Here is a 21,210-nt window from a genome sequence, read left to right as displayed (position 1 = left end):
ACAACCCTGGAAGGGATGAAAGCCCAGACAGGAAAGCCCCCAGTGTGTGGAAGCCATATTGACTATGCTGTGTTCCTGTGAACTAACAAAAGGTAATCAATATTTAACAGAGATTTATATATATTTTATTTCATTTTATTTATAGTTTTTATTCATATTTATATATATTTTATTTATTTTGTATATATTTTATTGTGATTGGCACAGTGTAGGTTCTGGGGAATCAGAAATGAATGAGACTCAGTCATATCCCAGTGAGCGTTCTGCTTGAGGTGACCTGGAAAGAGAAAAGAAAGGTTGAGTGGGTTGGTTGGGTCTTTTTTAAATTTTAACATTTTATTTAACCTACTATACCAAAAGTCTTATAATTTCACCAATATACGAAATTGAGATATTTTACGTTCTTTTTTTGAACATCTTCAAAATCTGGTATTTTATACTGACAGCACATCTCAATTTGGACTAGCCACATTTCAAGGGCTCAGTAGACACACTGAACTAAATGGTGTGGAAAGACATTTCCCTGTGCCCTGTGAATAGAGTCTCACTGCTCAGATCCAAACCTGAGTTTATCCTTTTTGCCCCAGGACCTGATACAAATTAAATAAAAATATTATACTTCTTTAATCAAATGTAAAATAGTGATAATGGGTGTACCTATATCTTGGAGGTGATTATACAGATGAAAATTTAAAAAGCTACATAGCACACAGCTCAGAGCCTGTCACAGGAAACCCTCAATAAGGTTTCATGATATTATGGTTATTCTCCTCATGACCATCACGATCATGATCATTTTGGAGTGCTTAGAGAATGATTTGGAAGGTTCATTTCCTGCTCTGGTGTGAGCAATGCCTATGGAAGCTAGAAATGTTGGTTGAGGAGAGCAGAACTCTGAATGAGAGTTCTGAAATCACCAACAGAAAACAGAACATAAATTTCATTGGCCTCTGAGCTGAAATTTTTCATATTGATGCCCTCCCATCTGGCTATCTCCATTAACTTGCTTGTCATGATAACAAGGGAATAAGATCCTCCACAATCCCTCTTCCATCCTCCATCTCCCTGGGTAATCACTGGTCTGTGCTGTATCTCTGCTGAGTCATGACCTTCAAGTTTGGATCCACTGTGGTCTGCTGCCTGGTGAATGATGAGGTTTGAGGTTTTGTCCTCAGGACTGGCAGGAAGATGCATCATGCCATCACGGAGCGCAGCACTACTCAGCACCAAGAGGAGTCTATCCAACTAGCAAGAAATCCCCTCATTGGGAAAGGGAGAGTGCCAGCTTCTCCAGCCTTTCAGTGCCCTGTGCAAAGGACCTGCCTCACTTTCACCCCACCAAGAGAATAGCAAAGGTTATACATATAGACACAACTAGAAACAAGGAAGAAGAGCAGGACTACAAATACAAGCCACTAGTGGGTATGATTCTGGCACAGAAGTAGACACAGAGACCAATGGTACAGAATCAAGAGCCCAGAAATAAACCCCTGCATGTACAGTTCACTAATATTTGACAAGGAAGCTAAGAACACTCAATAGGGAACGAATAGTCTCTTCAATAAATGGTGCTGGGAAAACTGCATAACCACATGCAGAAGAATAAAATTGGACCCTTATCTTACACTACTCACAAAAAATGAACTGAAAATGAGTTAAAGACTTAAACATAAGACCTGAAACCATAAAACTCCTAGAAGAAAAAATAGGGAAAAAATTACTTGACTTTGATCTGACAGTGATCTCCTGGATATGACACCAAAGGCACAAGCAACAAAGGAAAAACAAATAAGTGAGAAGACATCAAACTAAAAAGGCTCTACATAGTAAAAGAAACAATCAACAAAATAAAAAAGCAACCTACAGAATGTAAGAACATATTTACAAATCATATATCTGATAAGGGGTTAATATTCAAAATAGATAAAGAACTCATTCAACCCAGTAGCAAAACAACCTGATGCAAAAGACTGGGTAGAGGACCTGAACACACAGTTTTCCAAAAACTAACAAATGGCTAACTGGTGTATGAAAGGTGTTCAACATTTCTCATCACTAAGGAAATTCAAAGCAGAACCACAGTGAGATATCAGCTCAAACCTATTTGAATGGCTATCTTCAAAGACACAAGATAAGTGTTGGTGAGGATATGAAGGAAAGGAAACTCTTGTGCGCTGTTGGTGGGAATATACAGTGGTGCAAATACTATGGAAAATAGCATGTAGGTGCCTCAAAAAATTAAACAGAAATACCATGATTTAGCAATCCCATCTCTGGGTGTATATGCAGAGGAAATGAAAACAAGACATTGAAGAAATATCTGCACTCCCATGTTCATTGCAGCACTAGTCACAATAGCCAAAATATGGAAACAACCTAAATGTCTGTCAACACATAAATGGATAATGAGGATGTGTTGCATATGTATACAACGGAGTCTTATTCAGCTGTGAGAAATGACAAATAAACATGGCAAGTAATAGGATATATTGGAGTATGTGAGGAAGCCATTTTGTGTAAACCTAATTCGGCCTGACCTTGTCTTTCCACAAGGGCCTGACCGAGGCCGTTGAGCATGCATTGTATATCTGCTTTAGAGATTCCCTATGGCAAGAGCAAAGGCCCTTGAGATAAAGGTGCAACTTCTCTCCCCCTCCCAACATTGGCATCTCCTTAAAGATTAAGCATCTTTCTTTAGGCTGGGAACGGATTGCAGTGCTCATCTGTGACCCCCTCCCCCCAGCCCGAGGCAACACACCTGCCACTCCACGGTGTTCACTGAAACAGCAGACCTATCTGCCGTGTCCATCAATCACTGTGCTGACAGAGCAGTCTCATGACTATTGTAAAAGGGACATTTCAATCATATGTGAAACATACTCTTTGAGGGTATATAACCACCCTGTATACCCCCACTTCTTTGGAGTGCTCTGTTCCTTTGAGGAAAGACTCTCCTGGGTTATAATCCTCAGATTTAAGCTCAGAATAAACTCACCCAAATTTTAATTTATAGATTGGTTATGGATTATTTTCGTCGACAGAAAGAAGCAAATCCTGCCATTCGTGAAAAAAATCAATGGAACTTGAGGGCATTATGCTAAGTGAAATAAGTCAGACAAAGATAAATACTGCATGATATCTATTATATGTGGAATTTAAAAAAGATAAACTGATAGAAACAGAGAGTAGAATGGTGGCCACTATGGGGTGGGGGTGGGAAAATGAAGAGATGTTAGTCCAAGGTACAAACTTCCAGTTATAAGTTGAATAAGTTCAGGGAATCTAATGTACAGCATGGTCATAGTAGTAAACAATACTCTGTTATGTACTTGAAAGTTGTTAACAGAGTAGATTTTAAATGTTCTCACCACAAAAAAGAAATGATAATTTTGTGACATGGTGGAGGTGTTAGCTAACCCTATGATGGCAATCACTTTGCAATGTATAAGTGTATCAAGTCAACACATTGTACATCTTAAACTTACACAATGTTATATGCCAATTATATCTCAGTAAAGTTTAAAAAAGAAATACATCAATCTTAGAGTAGATGATGATGATAATGATATCTATATTTACTTAGTTCTTAGCATGTGCATATTGTTTGTTTAATCCTAGAGTGCTCTCAGTGAAATATCATTAAAAATGAAGGATTAGAGGCCACAAGAGTTAAAAAAATATATATCCCAGTGTACTTAGAGGAGCTGATGTTGTAAATCAAATTTCAGCCTACAAAGCCCATATATTGACACTATACAATGGCCTCTTAATTATTGATTATGATAGTTTGCCCTTATTGATCCACTATAATATACTAAATAGTGTTCTATTCGGTCCATTTGATTGCATCTTCTTAACCAGCCTCAGTTAAGTGCTCTTGTTATCATAACTCTACAGGTGAGACATTTAAATAGAAATATTATATATTGTACTCTAAGTCACACAGTTTGTGACATCAGGTTATTTATGAATTACTGGAATGTTATTTAAATTAACTTCCTTAATGTTACAATAGCATTTAGCATTTGAACATAAACTACCATTTGACTCATTTGTGCATGACACAAATGACACAATTATGTATAATTATTGCATGGCCTTGGAAGACATGTACTATTGTACTTAGTTGGCTGCTGAGGACTTAGAGACTCAGAAAGGAACTTTGAGTTGTTAAAGGTTTCTAATTTTTGAGCCAATATCTTGGCTGTGGACTATCTTCATACCCCACATTCTTTTGATTATCTGCATTTCCTATTCTAATCAAGTATTGTCACACCACATTTCCTGTTAATCCATCATTGGCACTCTTCTATATCTAAATCTAAACATAAAAAAGAAGTACAAAGTACTACCTATGGGAAGAGTCTAACTTTGACATCAAAAGGCAACACATTTTACCACTTATCATGGTCCTTTGGCTATCACATATGCTTGCATAAATGGAAATGCAAATATAGAAATGTAATAATTTTAATTGAGTGATGTCTTCCCACAGCTGCTATGGCTTCATCATCTGCCAAGTTCATTCCTTTCTCCAACATGAAATTTGCTTATCAATGAATTTGGTAGGTGATTACCTTAGAGGTAAAAGGCAGAGTAAATTCAACTAGTTGTTGTACAGGTTTTGAGAGAACCAAGATTTCTACCCAAAAACAGTGTTACATCTCTAAGGAAAGATGGATAGGCATTTTGAAGAACACAAATGGACCCCAAAGACTGAGTTACCATGACAGAAGTCAAGGAAGCATGGTAACAAGGTGAAGTCCTAACCAAGCTACTACTAGCGAAAGGAAACAGTTCACCTTTACTGACAACATGGACCTTTGCTGAATAGGGTAAAGTAAAAAAAGACAAAGTTTACTTTATTTATGATGAAATTTGTGATTTAATAATCCTCAGACACCATTAGAGCCACACATCGACTGGTGATATATCAGTAACTAAATCTCAGTTGTACAAAGATATATATGTAATCCCCTATTATTTTATGAGCTCATTTTGCAATATTCCAATTTCACTCAATTCATAATACATCTTTCCCCTTATGTTATGATTTATTATTCAGGGTTCTGTCAAGAAAAAATAAACCAAGGTAATTATTTCAATGAAGAGAATTGAGTACAGGGAGTTGGTTAAATAGTTACTGGAGGACAAAGGCAAAAATGGAACGATGTGGTGCCGGATGAAAGCCAATAAATACCAATGGCTTAGGGGAGTAAAGAGAGTAGTGAACTTAACCTTAGAGTGTAGTGAAATCTACTGACAGTTATTAAATATACATAACGAGAAAGCCAGATGGAAAATAGAGTTGTGATTTCAGAGTCCCACCCTAGCATCATAAAGATAAGTACAGCGGGTGAGTTTGGAAGAGAGAGACAATAGTTTAATAACCAGCACAAATGAAAATCCTACAGTGTTAAAGGGCAAGGTATTTGAAGAAAACCACATTATCTGAAGCAAGAATAAGCTCTGTCATAACTTGCCCCTTTGAGCTTGATCTCTACAGAAACTCACAACTGAACCATCTCAGATGCTTTAAAAATCTTCATACCTAGAGACACTCCAGCCCCACTAAATCAGAGTCTCTGGTGATGAGACCAGGTCATCAGTATTTATAAAACTCCCCAAGAGATTCCAATAAAATCCATGGTTGAGATCCAATGAACAGCACCCTCAGACATTACCTGAATAAATAGATTTGACAGATGCAAAATTCATATGGAAAAAACACAAGAACCATAATAAAGGACGTAAAATTTAAACATATGACAAGAGAGTTGTGCATTTCACCTGGATACCGGGGTCATTGAGGAAAACCTCTCATGCATTTATTGTGATGCACAAAGGATCCCAGAATACTACCCCAACTCAATTAAAGAACAATCAAAAGAAGCAGTTTCCATATATGAAACATGGATAGGAATGAAAACCATGAGGCTGAAAAGATAATATGACCAAGGAAGCAGTATTGGCTGGTCTACATGCTTGGTTTGGCTGATTTTTCCAACCCACATGCCAGAAAGGGCACACATACTGAGATTAGATTGGTCTGCTATAGAGTCTCCACAGGGCATTCTTGATGTCCCTGTTCCTCAGGCTGTAAATGAAGGGGTTCAGCATGGGGGTGACTGTTGTGCACATGATTGAGGACACCACATCCTTCCAGAGAGAAGGTGAAAATGCTGATCCAAAGTAAATGCCAAAGCCTGTTCCATAAAATAAGCAAACAACTGACAGGTGAGTGCCACATGTGGAGAAGGCTTTATACTTCCCACCTGTTGATGGAACTCTCCGAATAGAGGAAATAATTTTATAGTAAGAAAAAGAGATGCCTGAGAAAGGGAGAAAACCAAAAATGGCACCAAAAATATATATGGCTATGTTATTGGAGAGAGTATCAGAACAGGCAAGGCTGAGGAATTGAGAAGGGCCACAGAAGATATTAGAAATGTCCACATCCTTGAAGCAGGTAAGTTGTAAAACAATCAAATTGTGCAGCTGGGAGTCCAAAAGGCCAATTAAAAAAGACGCCAAAACTAAGAAGCCACAGAGGCGTGGGCTCATGATGACTGAGTAGTGCAGAGGGTGACAGATGGCCACAAACCGGTCATAGGCCATCACAGTCAGAAGCATATCATCCATACATGCAAAATGGACAAAAAAATACATCTGCGTCAGGCAGCCCACATAAGAGATGACTCTGTTTTGAGTTTGGATGTCCACAATCATCTTGGGGACTGTGGTGGAGATGAAACCAATGTCAACCAAGGACAGGTTGGAGAGGAAGAAGTACATGGGAGTGTGAAGGTGGGAGTCACAGCTGACAACCAGGATGATGAGCAGGTTCCCAAAGATGGCAACCAGGTACACAGACAGGAACAGCCCAAAGAGCAAAGGCTGCAGTTCTTGATCATCTGAGAATCCCACGAGGAAGAATTCTGAGACACTTGTTACATTTTTTGGTTCTCTGTAGCTTAGACATCTGTAGAAAAAGAAAGGAGGGTTGGAAAAAAGGAAACAAGTAAATGAACATCCAGCGGTGTGTCCATATTTTGGATTCAAGCAGTTCACTTGTGAGGTTATGAACCCCAGTACCTTAAGCAATATTTCTCTGTATGACAAATCTTATCTTCTCAAAACTGTCTCTTCATTGATTTCTGTGTTATTCACCTCTTTATACACACACTTACTTTAGAGAAATTCAAACAAAGAGTATCAGAGTAGCAGGAATATTTGAGGTAACAAATCCATGATCACAATAAACTATAGCCTACTTCTTTAAGAAAAAATATAGAATAACAGATGCCCTTCCCCTTTTAAGGAAAAAAAATCACTTTAAAGCAATTAAGAGGTAGTTAAATATACCTTATTTTATCCAAATACAGTGCTAGATATTCCCCTCACTTAGAATATTTATAAAAACATTCTAGAAAAGGCAACACTGCATAATCTGGATTCTAAATTACAGTTGAATATTCTTAGAAAAAAATTTATGTGATAGTTATCATCATGAGTTTTATCATTCTGACTTTGCTGTCTTCCCTCCTTCATGAAAATAAGTGATCAAATATAAGGATTTTCTTTTGAAAGTTGTTTAGTATGTAATTTTCATCTTCGGCTTTGGTGGACTTCAAATTTTTATAAGCATGGTTTAGTTAATTGCACATAATTATACAGCATTGATGACTGAGAATATGTCACATTAGTGTACAGAGCATCTTTCAGTGAGTAAACAAAAATAAAACTTAAGAAAAACTCTTGAAATTGTTTATTACAGACAGGATTATTTGTATCAACCCCATCCCACCTCAGTAAAACGTCCAGTGTATGAGACTACTCTTTTCTCTTTTATGGATTCTATTCTGTAGTGGCGTGATAATACTGCTTCGTTGTTTTTTGCCTTTTGTGCTAGCTTTAGTGAGGTATGATTGACAAATAAAAATCGTATATCTTTATGTTGTACAGCATGAAGATATTTTTTAATATGTACAATGTGATGATTTATATTTAATATTTAATCTTAAATATAATATTTAATATTAAATCATGATTTATATTAAATCATTGTCACAACCAAGGTAATTAACACATCCATCACCGCACATACTTGCCATCTTTTATGTGTGGAGAGAACACCTGAGATTTACTCTCTTAACAGACGTTAAGTATTCAATACAATATTATAAACTATAGTCACCATGCTGTACATTAGATCCCCATAACTTATTCATCTTACAACTTACAGTTTGTATCCTTTGACCAACATCTCCCACCCACCCCTAGCCCCTGACAAGCACAGTTTTACACCCTGGTTCTATGAGTTCAAATTTCTTATATTCCACATATAAGTGAGATCATACAGTATTCGTCTTTCTATGTCCAGCATAATTCAATAAACATAATGCCCTCCAGGTCCATCCATGTTGTCACAAATGGCAGCAATTACTTCTTTTTATGGCTTAATAACATTTTAGTGTGTGTGTGTTTGTTCATGTATATATGTATATACATGTATACACATGTAAATATATATATATATATATATATATATATATATACACACACACATTTTCTTTATCCATTCATCTGTCAACAGACACTTCGGTTGTTTTTATATCTTGGCTATTGTGAACACTACTGCAATGAATGTGGGAGTGCAGATATCTCTTTGAGATACTGATTTCATTTCAGATATACACCCAGCAGTGGGGTTGCTGGATTATATGCTAGTTCCACTTTAATTAGCAATAATTTTTAACTTTTTGATGAAGCTCCATACTGTATTCTGTAATGGCTATACCAATATTCATTTCCACCAACAGTGCACTATTTTCTCCACATCCTCATCAACACTTGCTTCTTTTTTTTTTTATCATAGCCATTTTAACAGGGGTGAGGTAATATCTCATTGTGATTTTGATTTTCATTCCCCTGATGATTAGTGATATTGAGTCCCTTTTCAGATACTTGATGGTCTTGTGTTTCTGTTCATAAGCCCTCTTATTTACAGTTGAGGAGTTCAGCACCAGGGGAGGTCCCATGGTCAGGTTTAAGACCCAGCCTTCTTATGTCCAGTTAACAGATTTTCATGTTAATCCTTCCTGATACAGGGATTGCAATTCTCTTACCTCAGCTACCTGGAGGTAATGCAGGTTTATTATTTTGGCAGGTCACAATATGACTTAATTGAAAAAAATGCAAAATAGAACAATATAAATGTCTCAGGGCACTTTCCTCATCTGTAAAATTGGGATAATAATTGATCCTACCTAATAGGAATATTGTAAGAAAGATTTTAAAAATCACTCAAATTGTGGGGCTGGCCTGGTGGCATAGTGGTTAAGTTTGTGTGCTCTGCTTCATAGGCCAGGATTTTGCCAGTTCGGATCCCCGGCACAGACCTATGCACCACTCATCAAGCCATGCTGTGGCTGGTATCCTACATATAAAATAGAGTAAGATGGGCACAGATGTTAGCACAGGGCCAATCTTCCTCAGCAAAAAGAGGAGGATTGGCAGCAGATGTTAGCTCAGGGCTAATCTTCCTTGCCAAAAAAGTTAAAAAAAAAAAAAAGAATCACTCAAATTGCTTAGGTCAGTGGCTTTCAGTTCCAGTTGAATGACACATTTACCTGTGGTTATTTAAAAATATGTGGATATCCTGGCCTCAGACTACAACCACTTTATTCAGGATCTCTGCACGTGAGGTTCTTGGTCATCCTAATGTGCAGCTGTGGTTGAGAAACACTCCTTTCCAGTATTGCCCAAACTTTAGAAAATACTTCATTAATATTACCTATTATTAATATCATCAATACCAACTACATTTATTAAAAATATAAACATGTAATAATATTTGCTTTAGATCTCATATCAGTTAGAGATTTGAAACATTACTGATAAAATTTGACTTTTCTTGGTATCTTAGCTTGATTCATTCTTCTGCATACTTGTCCCCAAAGGCAACTAGTGTCATAAATTTGATGAGTATATTTTCTTGTCAATGTTTCTGTAAAGTCAATATTGACTAATGTATCCCTAAACAGTTTTCTTAAAAACTTACCCAAACAGTGTACTAGACGTTTTGCCTCTGAAACCTACTTGTTTACCACGGCATGGGGTTTGATTCTCTTTGTGAAGTACATACAACTACTCCAAACATTTTACTGATGCACATTACTATGTGAGGGAGGATGTCATTTTTTTCAGTGTTTAAGTTTATACTTACATATTGTAATATAAATTCAAGAAATTTCCTATATATATTTAAAGGTAATAATGTATTTATAATTTAAATTATTTTATTTATATATTAAGTCTTTACATATATTTTATATATATTATTTACATCATTTTCTTCTTAAAACAATCCTGGGAAACTTTTTATGCCTTTCTCCATATCACACAAGTGAGAATTTGTATATAATAGGTGAGAGGGGATTAGTTTTTCAACTTATAACAATCAGTGCATGTTCAATTTTACTAATAATTACCTATATTTGTTGTCCCACTACAAAAAGCATTTCCTATCAACTATATTCACTAGTGATGAGGTATAAATTTACAAATATCCTTGAAGTCTGTCTTATGATAATCATTCCATGGCAGATCCATATCAAACTTTCACTTTGTATAGAAAATATTTTCAATCTTAGATTTCAAAACTGACTGTAAAGTGCATGACTATTCATAGAAGCCCCTATAATCCACCACTTTAATGCCCTTATTGCCCCTAGAAAACACTGACTCATTCCCATAATTCACAGCTGGACTCACTGAACCAAAAGAGTAGGAATCAATTCTTCTGCCTCCATTTGCTCATTTGGTATCAAACTCGGTTTGAAAAGAATTACTCATTGGCTACAATGGAGGTAACAGAGACCTAATGCAAAAACAAGGAGATTGATGCTTGAGTCCTGAGCCTTTCACCCACTATATGTGGAGTGTATATACTTTCCTGCTCTCTGCACTTTTGTTCCCTCCTGGAAATGGAGAGTGTAACACCCATCTCTTGAACATGTGTGACACCTAAAGGAAGTTTGAAACTTAATAAATATTTGGTCAATTTTTTAATTAAAAAATTCAATAATTATTGGAATAGTGTGTTTAGTAATGAAATACAATCCAAAAAAATTAATGATATTTTATGCATTATATGGCAGCGAGGTCAAAGCCTCTCCTGTCTCAGTGCCCTGGAGCAGGGAATGACATGAAATCCTAAAATGTCTCAGACCATGCAATATGATTTACTGCCTCCTTCATTTCCTCCTCTTTTTTCTTTCAAATTTATAAAAGTCTCTGCAGTGGTTTTGCAACAATTGAATGCTGTAGATACTATATTAAATGAAAAATAGTAGGTCCCCTAAGAAGTTCCTGATATAGATGTAAACAAGCACTAATTTATCTTCTCTCCAGCCCCTGGGGACATTCCTGAAAAGGATGAAAACACTGGTATGAAATGGTCAAATGTGTGGAAGCCATATTGCCCACACTTTATGATAGTTCTTCTGTGCCAAAAAGGTACAAGCTCTGCGGAATCAGAAGTAAATGACACTCACTCGTTTCTTTCCATATACTAAGGATGTAGTTGTGTAAACAAAAATAAAGTGTCCTGTCAGGGAGGTAGGAAAACCATAACCTCAGGTCACCGGACATTTAAGTCAAATGACATGAGAATTAGCCTTATCATTATTAGTAATAAAATATCTAAAATTTATTTTATCCTTACTTTACGCATTCAACACATGTTTATCACAGAGACAGCATTCATTCCTTGTTTAATCCTTATTTCCTGGAGTTGTATCAGCTAGGAACCAACTCAGAAAACAATTGTAAGTTTCACAGATACTAAGAATTTGCTTCATAACACACTAATAATAAGAGGAGCAGACAGGATTCAAAATTAAATTGTCAGTCTCTGAGTCTCGTGCACTCATCATCATTGTTTCCAGAATTTCTGAAAGTTTTTTTCCTTTTTCTCCCCAAAGCCCCCCGGTACATAGTTGTATATTCTTCGTTGTGGGTCCTTCTAGTTGTGGCATGTGGGATGCTGCCTCAGCGTGGGTTGATGAGCAGTGTCATGTCGGCGCCCAGGATTCAAACCAATGAAACACTGGGCCGCCTGCAGCAGAGCCCGCAAACTTAACCACTCAGCCACGGGGCCAGCCCCAGACTTTCTGAAAGTTTTAAGCAGAGGTACAGAGTTCTTAACCACAGATACATACGACACACATTTTTTTAACTGTTTCAGTTTCCTGAGTGGGAATGGACCTCAAGACTATGACTTTATATCTCCTTCTTTGGTTTAGTAGGCTGATTATAAGAATGGAGGAGCAAGTAGGCAGTTGAAGTGAAATCCAGGACAAGGAGCAAGAGAGAGAGAGATCTACCCTGAATTATTCTGTGCCAACACTCTATGATCATTGCCTGTGATCTCACCCATTTTTCCTATAGTTGATGCAGCAAGCACTGCCTACTACTCTCCATTGTGGTCTGCCAGAAACCACTACAGGGAAGAGCATAGTAAACAGGGGGTCTCTTCCAGGACTGACAGGGAACTGAAATTGATACCGGCCCTGAAATCCATTCCCCTACATTAAACCCAGCATATACAGGATTTACAATCAAAGCACTCATCCCCTTTCTCTGCTTATTCTTTGGCTTCCTGGCACCAGAATCCACCATCCACCACAGAGGCAGACAACCAAGGACATCCACCTCCAGATTCCCTTATCTTGCCATTCTCCTTGCTGCAAGCGGCCTCACAAGGCCTAACACAGGCTGATGTGAAAACACCAACTAGCAAGGCCACAGGCTACCCACTCCCTACAATCAGTTGCATTCCTCACGACCTTTAAAACCTAAGGCCTCCCATCTTTCAGGGGAAAAAAGATACATTTGAGGGCTCACTCTCATCTGCCAGCTGATAGCACCTGAAAGAAAAACCTCTTCCCTTGCCATAAGCCTGGTGTTCCAGTTGTTATTTGGCCCTTCTTGTGTGGTGGGTAAAGAACCTGTGTCTGTGACAGGTAACAAAATGACTGTTTGGGTTGGCAGAGGAGAAGACTGGCCAGACACCCTGAGTCTAGCTAGAGTCAGCCCAGATTCAATCGTGACTGCAACTCTTGCTAACTTATGATCTGCTACAAGTTATATAAAATACTGTGCTCCTTTATTCTTACATGAAATAATAATAATTATGCATTATAATTTGGGAAAGATTATGCAGATGAAATCAAATAAAATATATAGAACACAGCCCTCAGAGCACATCACTTACGAAGCTCTCAATAAACATGATGTTTGGTTAATGTCACCCTCCTCCTCATCATCGTCATCACCTTCATGATAATTTTGGAGTGCATAGGGGAAAGTTTAAAGAGACCCATTAGCTGCTACAGTGGGGGAGATGCCAACCAGAACCAAAACCAGTGAGACTGGAAGCAGAACTCTGAAATAGAGTTCTCACACCCCCACCAGAACCAAGAACATAAACTTCATAGGTGTCTGATATGAAATTTTGTATATTGGTGCCCTCTCATCTGTCTATTGCAACTGTCATGTTTGTTTTCTTGAAGAGGAAATAATGCCTCAAACTGTCCCTCCCCCAATCACTGTCTCCCACAGCACTTACTGAGATGGGCTGCATCTCTGCTGGAGCATGACCAAGGAGTATGGATTCACTACCCTTCTCCTGTCTGGTGTGTAATGAAGGCTCAGGATCCCTCCTCAGGACTGGCAGGAAGACAGACTCATGCTGAGACCTTCTGAGGCAGATGCCCATCGAGGGAGGAGACACAGGCACAGAGGCACAATAATAGAATTAGCAAACTAAAGTGCTGGAGTCCTTTATCTTTTCATTTATAATTGTATGACCATTTATTTACAATTGCATCACCTTGGGGATTCAATGAACAGAGATCATAATTAGGAAGTTTTGCCACATTATCCCAATCTCTGAGGACTTGCTAATATTATTGGAAGAAGAATCAGAGACGAGTGAATGTCCTTGGAAAGATCTGGGTCCTTCCTCTCCTCAGGAGAAAGTTTGCCTGTACTCCTTGCTTCTGCTTCTAAGTTGCAGGATTTTAACATAAAATTCCAACTACTCAACTTAACAACCCAGTGTATGATTTTGATATCTGTCCATTTTATTAATCATGAAATATATGCAGAATTATTTCTTCCATAACAAGGATGTGATACTATTCCATTTTCTCAGTAAATATTTGTTTCTAAGGAAAAATTATTTTCATTTCCTTAGCTCTTGTTTGGGTTGGCATTTTATATGTTGGAGATTTACAGGATTTTTTTTTGTTTTTGCTAATTTGAATGAGACGAATTTTAAATTTTTTAGCTAATTGAACTACATTGACATATTGCAAAACTATTGATTTTTACATATTTATTTGGCAACTGATACTTTACTTAAAAACGTCAGAGGAACTCTTAGAAGGTTGCAATCAAGGTGTTGGCTAAGAGTTTAGTCATCCCCAGGCTTGATTGGCAGAAGGCCACTTTCAAGCTCACTCATAGGCTGTAGGATTCATGCATTTGCAGGCTATCAGTGAGAGAATTCCCTCAGTTCCTTCACATATGGACTTCTTGATGGGGTAGCTCACAGCATGGCAGCTGGGTTCCATCAATGTGAGCAAGAGAGAGAAAGATATAGATGCAGTAAAAAGAAAAACACTTTTTTTCATTCTATTCCCAGAAGTGACTAGCCAACATTTCTTCCACATTCTCATTGTCAGAAGTGAGTCATTATGTTCCTCTAATGCTTATTGTGAAGGAAACACACAAAGGCATGAAAAAACGAGTTAGGAACCATTGGGAGCATCTCAAATACTGCCCACCACACAGGCTTCATCTTATATAAGGACTTTGTTCTCTTAGAACTTGAAAATTCAGGTCATACACACACACGCGCACACACACACACACACACACAGAGTGGAATATTATTCATCTATGAAAAACAAGCTATCCTGCCATTTGTTATGACATGGGTGGATCTTGAGACCATTTTTCTGAAATAAGTCAGATGGAGAAAGGCTAATACTGTACAATCTCGCTTGTATGTGAAATCTAAAAACATTGAGCTCATAGAAACAGAGAGTGGATTAGTGATTGTCAGGGGCTGAGGGGTGGTGGAAATGGGGAGATGTTGGTCAAAGGGTACAAACTTTCAGTTTTAAGATGAATAAGTCCCAGGGACCTAACATACATCCTGGTGACGATAGTTAACAATACTGTATTGTGTACTTGAAAGTTTCTATCAGAGTAGAGTTCATGTTCTCACCATAATATCAACAACAACAAAATGGTAATTATGTGAGGTAATGGATGTGATTTCAAGAGGCCCACCCCAGCACCACAAAGCAAAGTATAGAAGTGTGAGTTTGGCGCAGAGAGACAATAGCTTCATAATCAGCACAAATGCCCAGCTGTATGGTGTAGAGAGAGGGAAGATATTTGAAGGAACATTATCAGGAATCATGGGGAAAACACACTGCTACTGCTACAGCAGATTTTTTTTATCTTCTCTTTTGGAGCTCTGATCTCTTTAGGATCTTTGGCATTTGCCCATGAGCACTTAGGACCCAAGACATACAGGTTATCTTTGAATGAAAGATCTGGCTTAGATCAGTAGTTCTCAATGTTGGCTTCACAACAGAGCCACCTGGCGGTGTTTAAAAATCCTAATGCTCAGGCCACATCCCAGTCCTATTAAATCAGAATCTCTGGTGGTGAGATCCAGTTGTCAGTATTTTTTAGCTTTCCAGGTGATTTCAATAAAACCAAAGGCTGAGAACCAGTAACACGCATCCTCACACATAAGTTGTGTAAACGGATTTGATAAAGGAGAAATTTATATGGGAATGATGTAAGTTTTTACTATATGAAAAAGAGTTGTTCATCTTTCTGGGATGCCTGGGTCATCAATAATAAACTACAGAAGGCTCAATAGATATAACAAGATTCAGTCATGCAGTGATTATGATATGCAAAGGATCCCAGAATACTCCTTCAGTACCACTAAAGACATACCAAAAGAAGCAATAGTCAGATATTACAAAATGAGAGCAGTGAAAGCCATGAAAGCTACAAAACTATGTGATAAGAGATATAGGATTTTCAGGTCTAGATATTTAGTTTTGCTGCATTTCCCAACTTTCACTTCTAATGGATGGCACAGGTACTGATATTAGATTGTTGGCTGAGTCATCTCTGCATGGCTCTTTTTGATGGCCTATGATCGATTTGTAGCTATTTTTTCTTATCCCCTGCACTACCTGGTCATGATGAACCCATTCGTCTGTAGCTTGCTGGTTCTGGTGTCTTTTTGATCAGCCTTTTGGACTCCCAGCTGCACTGCTTAAGTATTTTAGACACATCATGCAGTATTTGTCTTTATGTGATTGGTATATTTCACTTAGCATAATACCCTTAAGGTTCATCCGTGTTGTTGCAAATGGCAGGAATTCCTTCTCTTTTCAGGGTGAATAGTATTCCATTATATATACATATATGTGTGTGTGTGTGTATGTGTGTGTGTGTGATACATACATATATGTGTAATCCATATATATATATATATATGTGTGTGTGTGTGTGTGTAATCCATCTATATAGGCATATATAGACCTGGTAAGTCTATATATCTATCTATATAGATATATATAGATAAATATAGATATAGATATAGATATAGATATAGATATAGATATATCTAACAGTTTTTTATCCCTTTATCTCTCAATGGTTATTTAGGTTGTTTTCATGTCTTGGCCATTGTGAATAGTGCTGCAATAAGCATAGGAGTGCTACTATCTCTTTGAGATCTTGATTTCAATATTTTGGGAGGTAAATATCAAGAAATGCAGTTGCTGGATAATATGCTAGTTCTATTTTTAATTTTCTAAGGAACCTCCATATTTTTTTTCCATAGTGGCTACTACATTTTCTATTTACATCAACAGTGTGCAAGGGTTCCAATTTCTTCACATCCTTGCCAACACTTGTTGCCTTTTGTTTTTTATATAGTAGCTATCCTGACAAGACTGTGATATCTCAGTGTGGTTTTGATTTGCATTTCTCTGATGAATAGTGATCTTTAGCACTTTTTCATATACCTGTTAGCCATTTGTATGTTTTATTTGGAAAAATCTCTAATTAAATCCTTCCCCCATTGTTTAATCAGGTTATTACTTTTTTTTGCTATTGAGTTGTAGGAGTTTCTTACATATTTTGGAAATTAACCAATTATCAGGCATATGGTTTGCAAATGTTTTTCTTTATTCCATAGGTGACTTTTCACTGACGAGGTATCTGAAGTGCACTGAGTTGCCGCGGGTTTCAAATTTTTGCTGAGATTTGGGTGGAGTTTTGTTTTAAAATCCCATACCCTCTCTATTATCTGTTATGTAGCTTTCATATCAAGGATATGATACATAGTTACTGTGGCCCTTTTTGGCATATTTCCATTGAGGCTCCCCCCACATTTGTAGTGTTAATCAATTAGTAGCACTCATTCTAAATGTTGAAGTTTAAACAGGAAAAAGTAAGCATAACCTCTGAGGAAACTATAAAGTGAGATGTCACAGACAACATTACTGTATTAGTTTGGGTTTTCCAGACAATCAGAAACAAGAGGATATGCGTTTATTTATCTACAGAGAGACTTATTTTAAGAAATTGGCTTGTGTGATTGTGGAGGCTTGGCAAGTCCAAATTTTTCAGGGTAAGCAAACAGGCTAAGATTCAGGGAACAGGGCAGTCCAAGTCCACAGGCAGTCCATAAACAGGATTTCTTCTTCCTCTAGTAGGTCAGTCTTTGTTTTATTAGGCCTTCAACTGATTCCAGAAGGATCATCCACATTATAGAGAGTCATCTGCTTTATTCAAAGTCCACTGCTGTAAATTTTCATCTCAGCCAAAAAACACTTAACACAAAAACATCCAGAGTAATGTTTGACCAACTCTCTGGGCACCGTGGCTCAGCTAAGTTGACACATAAAATTAATAGTGACAATTACCTTGGCAAATTCCAAGGGCTTTTGCCCATGACTTAGGTTTTCAGAAATGGAGACAAAGCCTATTCATTGTTCCAGAGTAGATCATATCAAAATTATCTCATTTCAGTTCATGAAAACCAAGGAATCAAAACCCTAATTTATTCATTTCTAGTGGGAAGTATTGCTTTTCACTGGCTGGTAGGGGTTCATCATCTGTACAGAGTGTTTTCTTCTCCAGTATCAAAGTTCCTGATCAGTGAAGTTGGTAGATGATTAAGCTTAGTGGCAGAAGGCCAAGGAAATTAAAGTAGGTAGTAGGCAGGTTTTCAGAGAGCCCCAGCTCCCTGCCTCAGAAACTCTGTCCAACATCCCTAAAGGAAAGATAGATACCCTTATAGTGGACAGAGATCAGAGCCCAAAAACAGAATGTCAGGACAAGAGAAAAGAAAGAAGAGCTCCAAAGTAAAGGCATAAAGATACTGTTACTGGTGAAAGGAAATAGCTATGCTTTGCTCAAGAAAAGTATAGAAGGGTGAGTTTGGAGTAAGGTGAAAATATCTTTTAAACCAGCACAGATGATTAGTTATGTAGCATGGAAGCAGAATATATGTAAATAAATATCAAGAATGGTGTAAACAACCACGATGTCTGCTGTGAGGGTGAACTTTTTCATATCATCCCTCTTGTGAGCTAGCAGGACTTTAAGAACTTCATTAACTGCTCATGAGTAGTAGAAGATCCATACATACTAGTCCTTTCTGAACAAAACATATGGTTATATCAGTAGTTCATAACCTTGGTTATAAATGAGAACAAACTGGCGTGATTTTCAAATCCTCATGCTAAGGCTACACCTCAGTCTAATTCAATTATAATCTGTGGTGAGAAGCAGTCATCAATACTTTTAAAGACCTCCCAGTGACCCCTATATGAAGCCAAATTTGAAGACCAGTTACATGCATCATCACACATAGCATGCATAAACAGGTCTGAAAGATACAAAAGTTGCATGGACAACAGACATGAATTTTTTAAAGAGTTGAGGATTGTAATTATTTAAAAGCAAAGCATTGTACATTTATTTCTCCAGGATGCCTGGGAGAAGGATGGGAAACACAGAATGCTCTAGAACTATAATGTGATTCAATCACGCACTGATTATAACGAAGATGGGATCTCGCAATACTCCCTCAGTCCCACTACAGATGTAGGAAATGAAGCAATCTTCAGATACGAAAGATTGAGAGCGTTGAAAGGCATGATAGATACAAAACTTATGACAGCAAATGGCCAGGATTTTGAACTCCAGGTGTTTGGTTTTACATGCTTTTCCAAACCATACAAGTGCAAAAGATGGCACAGGTATTGCGATTAGGCTGTTCTTCTGAGGAACTTCTGCATGGCCCTCTTCATGTCTCCATTCCTTAGGCTATAGATGAAGGGGTTCAGCATGGGGGTGACCACAGTATACATGACTGAGGCCACAGCACCCTTCCTGGGAGAATGTGAAACAGCAGAACTGAGGTACACCCCAAGGGCTGTTCCATAAAATAAGCAAACCACTGACAGGTGAGATCCACAGGTAGAGAAGGCTTTGTACTTCACACCTGTTGATGAGACTCTCAGAGTGGTGGAAACAATTCGAATATAAGAGGAAAGGATCCCTATGAGTGGGCCACCACCAAGGATAGCACCCATAAAATAGATTAATACGTTATTACTGGAGGTGTCAGAACAGGCAAGGTTGAATAGCTGAGAAGGGTCACAGAAGAAATGAGGGATTTCCACACGCATTGGGAAGGTAAGTTGTGACACCATCAAACTGTGCAGCTGGCAGTACAAAAGACTGATGAAAAAAGACACTAAAACCAGCAGGCCACAGAGACGTGTGTTCATGATGACTGAGTAGTGCAGGGGATGACAGATGGCCACAAACCGGTCATAGGCCATCACAGTCAGGAGTAGACTGTCCAAACATCCAAAAAGAGTAACAATAGACATCTGAGTCACGCAGCCCACATAGGAGATGACTTTGCTGTGAGTTTGGATGTCTACCATCATCTTGGGGATTGTGGTGGTGGTGAAACCAATGTCAGCCAAGGACAGGTTGGAGAGGAAGAAGTACATGGGAGTGTGGAGGTGGCAGTCAGAGCTGACCACCAGGATGATGAGCAGGTTCCCCAACATGGTGACCAGGTACATGGACAGGAACAGCCCAAAGAGCAAAGGCTGCAGTTCTGGATCATCTGAGAGTCCCATGAGGAAGAATTCTGAGACACATGTAAAGTTTTGTGATTCTATGTAGCTTGGACACCTTTGAAAAATAAGAGAGATTTGGAAAAAGGGAAACAAGTAAATGGACACCCAGCACTATGTTTATATTTTGGATTCAAGCAATTCACTTGTGTGGTCACATACCCCAGGACCTTCACAGTATTTCTCAGTACCTCAAATCCAATTTTCTTAGAACTGTTTCCTCACTGGTTTCTGTGTCATTCATCTCTATCTATACACACTTTACTTTAGAGACACTCACCTGAAGAATGTTATAGGAACAAGGACATTTAGAGATAGCAATTGCATGAAAACCATAAAATATAACCCACTTTTTAATAGAAATATATTGAACAAGAAGTATTCTTCTCCTCTAAGAAAAAAAAATCATGCTAATTAAAGGACACTTAGAAGTAAGCTTATTTATTTTCAGATAGAATGCAAGAAATTCTCTTTTTTGGAATATTAATAAACCTTATAATTTCTAGAACTGCAATATCTGGATTCTAAATTAAAGTCAAACATGCATAATCAGAGAGTCTTTCTTTAATGTGCCAGTTATCTTCTGGGTTTTCATCATTCTTTGGTTTTCTGATATCTCTCCTTCATGCAAATACGTGCTTGCAAAATGTGGGTTGTCTTTAAAAGTCTTTTGAAGAGGAGAAGATCCAAGATGGCGGTGTGAGTAGTCTTCTTTGTCTCTCCCCCTTCGAATCTACAACTAATTGGACATTCATCACTTAACAAAGTATATCCATATAGCATCTCAGGACACCTGAGAGACCCACGCTGCTATACATCAGAAGGCGGATGTACTTCCCTCCGGGAGGAGGTGGAGATAGGTGAAAACTCTCCGACCCCGACCCCCAAACAGCGTAGTACCTGCAAGCGGCTTTCTTCCAGCGGATGCCCCCAGAAC

At 37.9% G+C, this 21,210-nt stretch overlaps 2 protein-coding genes across 2 annotated transcripts; both read right to left on the bottom strand.

The window, feature by feature from the left end:
* Positions 1-6,039: 6,039 nt before the first annotated feature.
* On the bottom strand, positions 6,040-8,114 carry LOC124225655 (putative gustatory receptor clone PTE01). Its single transcript, XM_046638298.1, has 2 exons — positions 8,108-8,114; positions 6,040-7,070 (listed from the first exon to the last, which is right to left on the bottom strand). Exons 1-2 carry the CDS (start codon positions 8,112-8,114, stop codon positions 6,040-6,042), a joined length of 1,038 nt encoding a protein of 345 aa, XP_046494254.1.
* An 11,274-nt stretch (positions 8,115-19,388) lies between these two features.
* On the bottom strand, positions 19,389-20,345 carry LOC124252581 (olfactory receptor 18-like). The gene has a single exon (XM_046686249.1). It carries the CDS (start codon positions 20,274-20,276, stop codon positions 19,389-19,391), a length of 888 nt encoding a protein of 295 aa, XP_046542205.1. The 5' UTR covers positions 20,277-20,345.
* Between the last annotated feature and the right edge of the window lie 865 nt (positions 20,346-21,210).

The sequence above is a fragment of the Equus quagga genome, chromosome 14, assembly GCF_021613505.1.
Source record: "Equus quagga isolate Etosha38 chromosome 14, UCLA_HA_Equagga_1.0, whole genome shotgun sequence".
In the NCBI taxonomy this organism is placed as follows: domain Eukaryota; kingdom Metazoa; phylum Chordata; class Mammalia; order Perissodactyla; family Equidae; genus Equus; species Equus quagga.
This window is presented reverse-complemented; position numbering and strand designations above follow the sequence as displayed.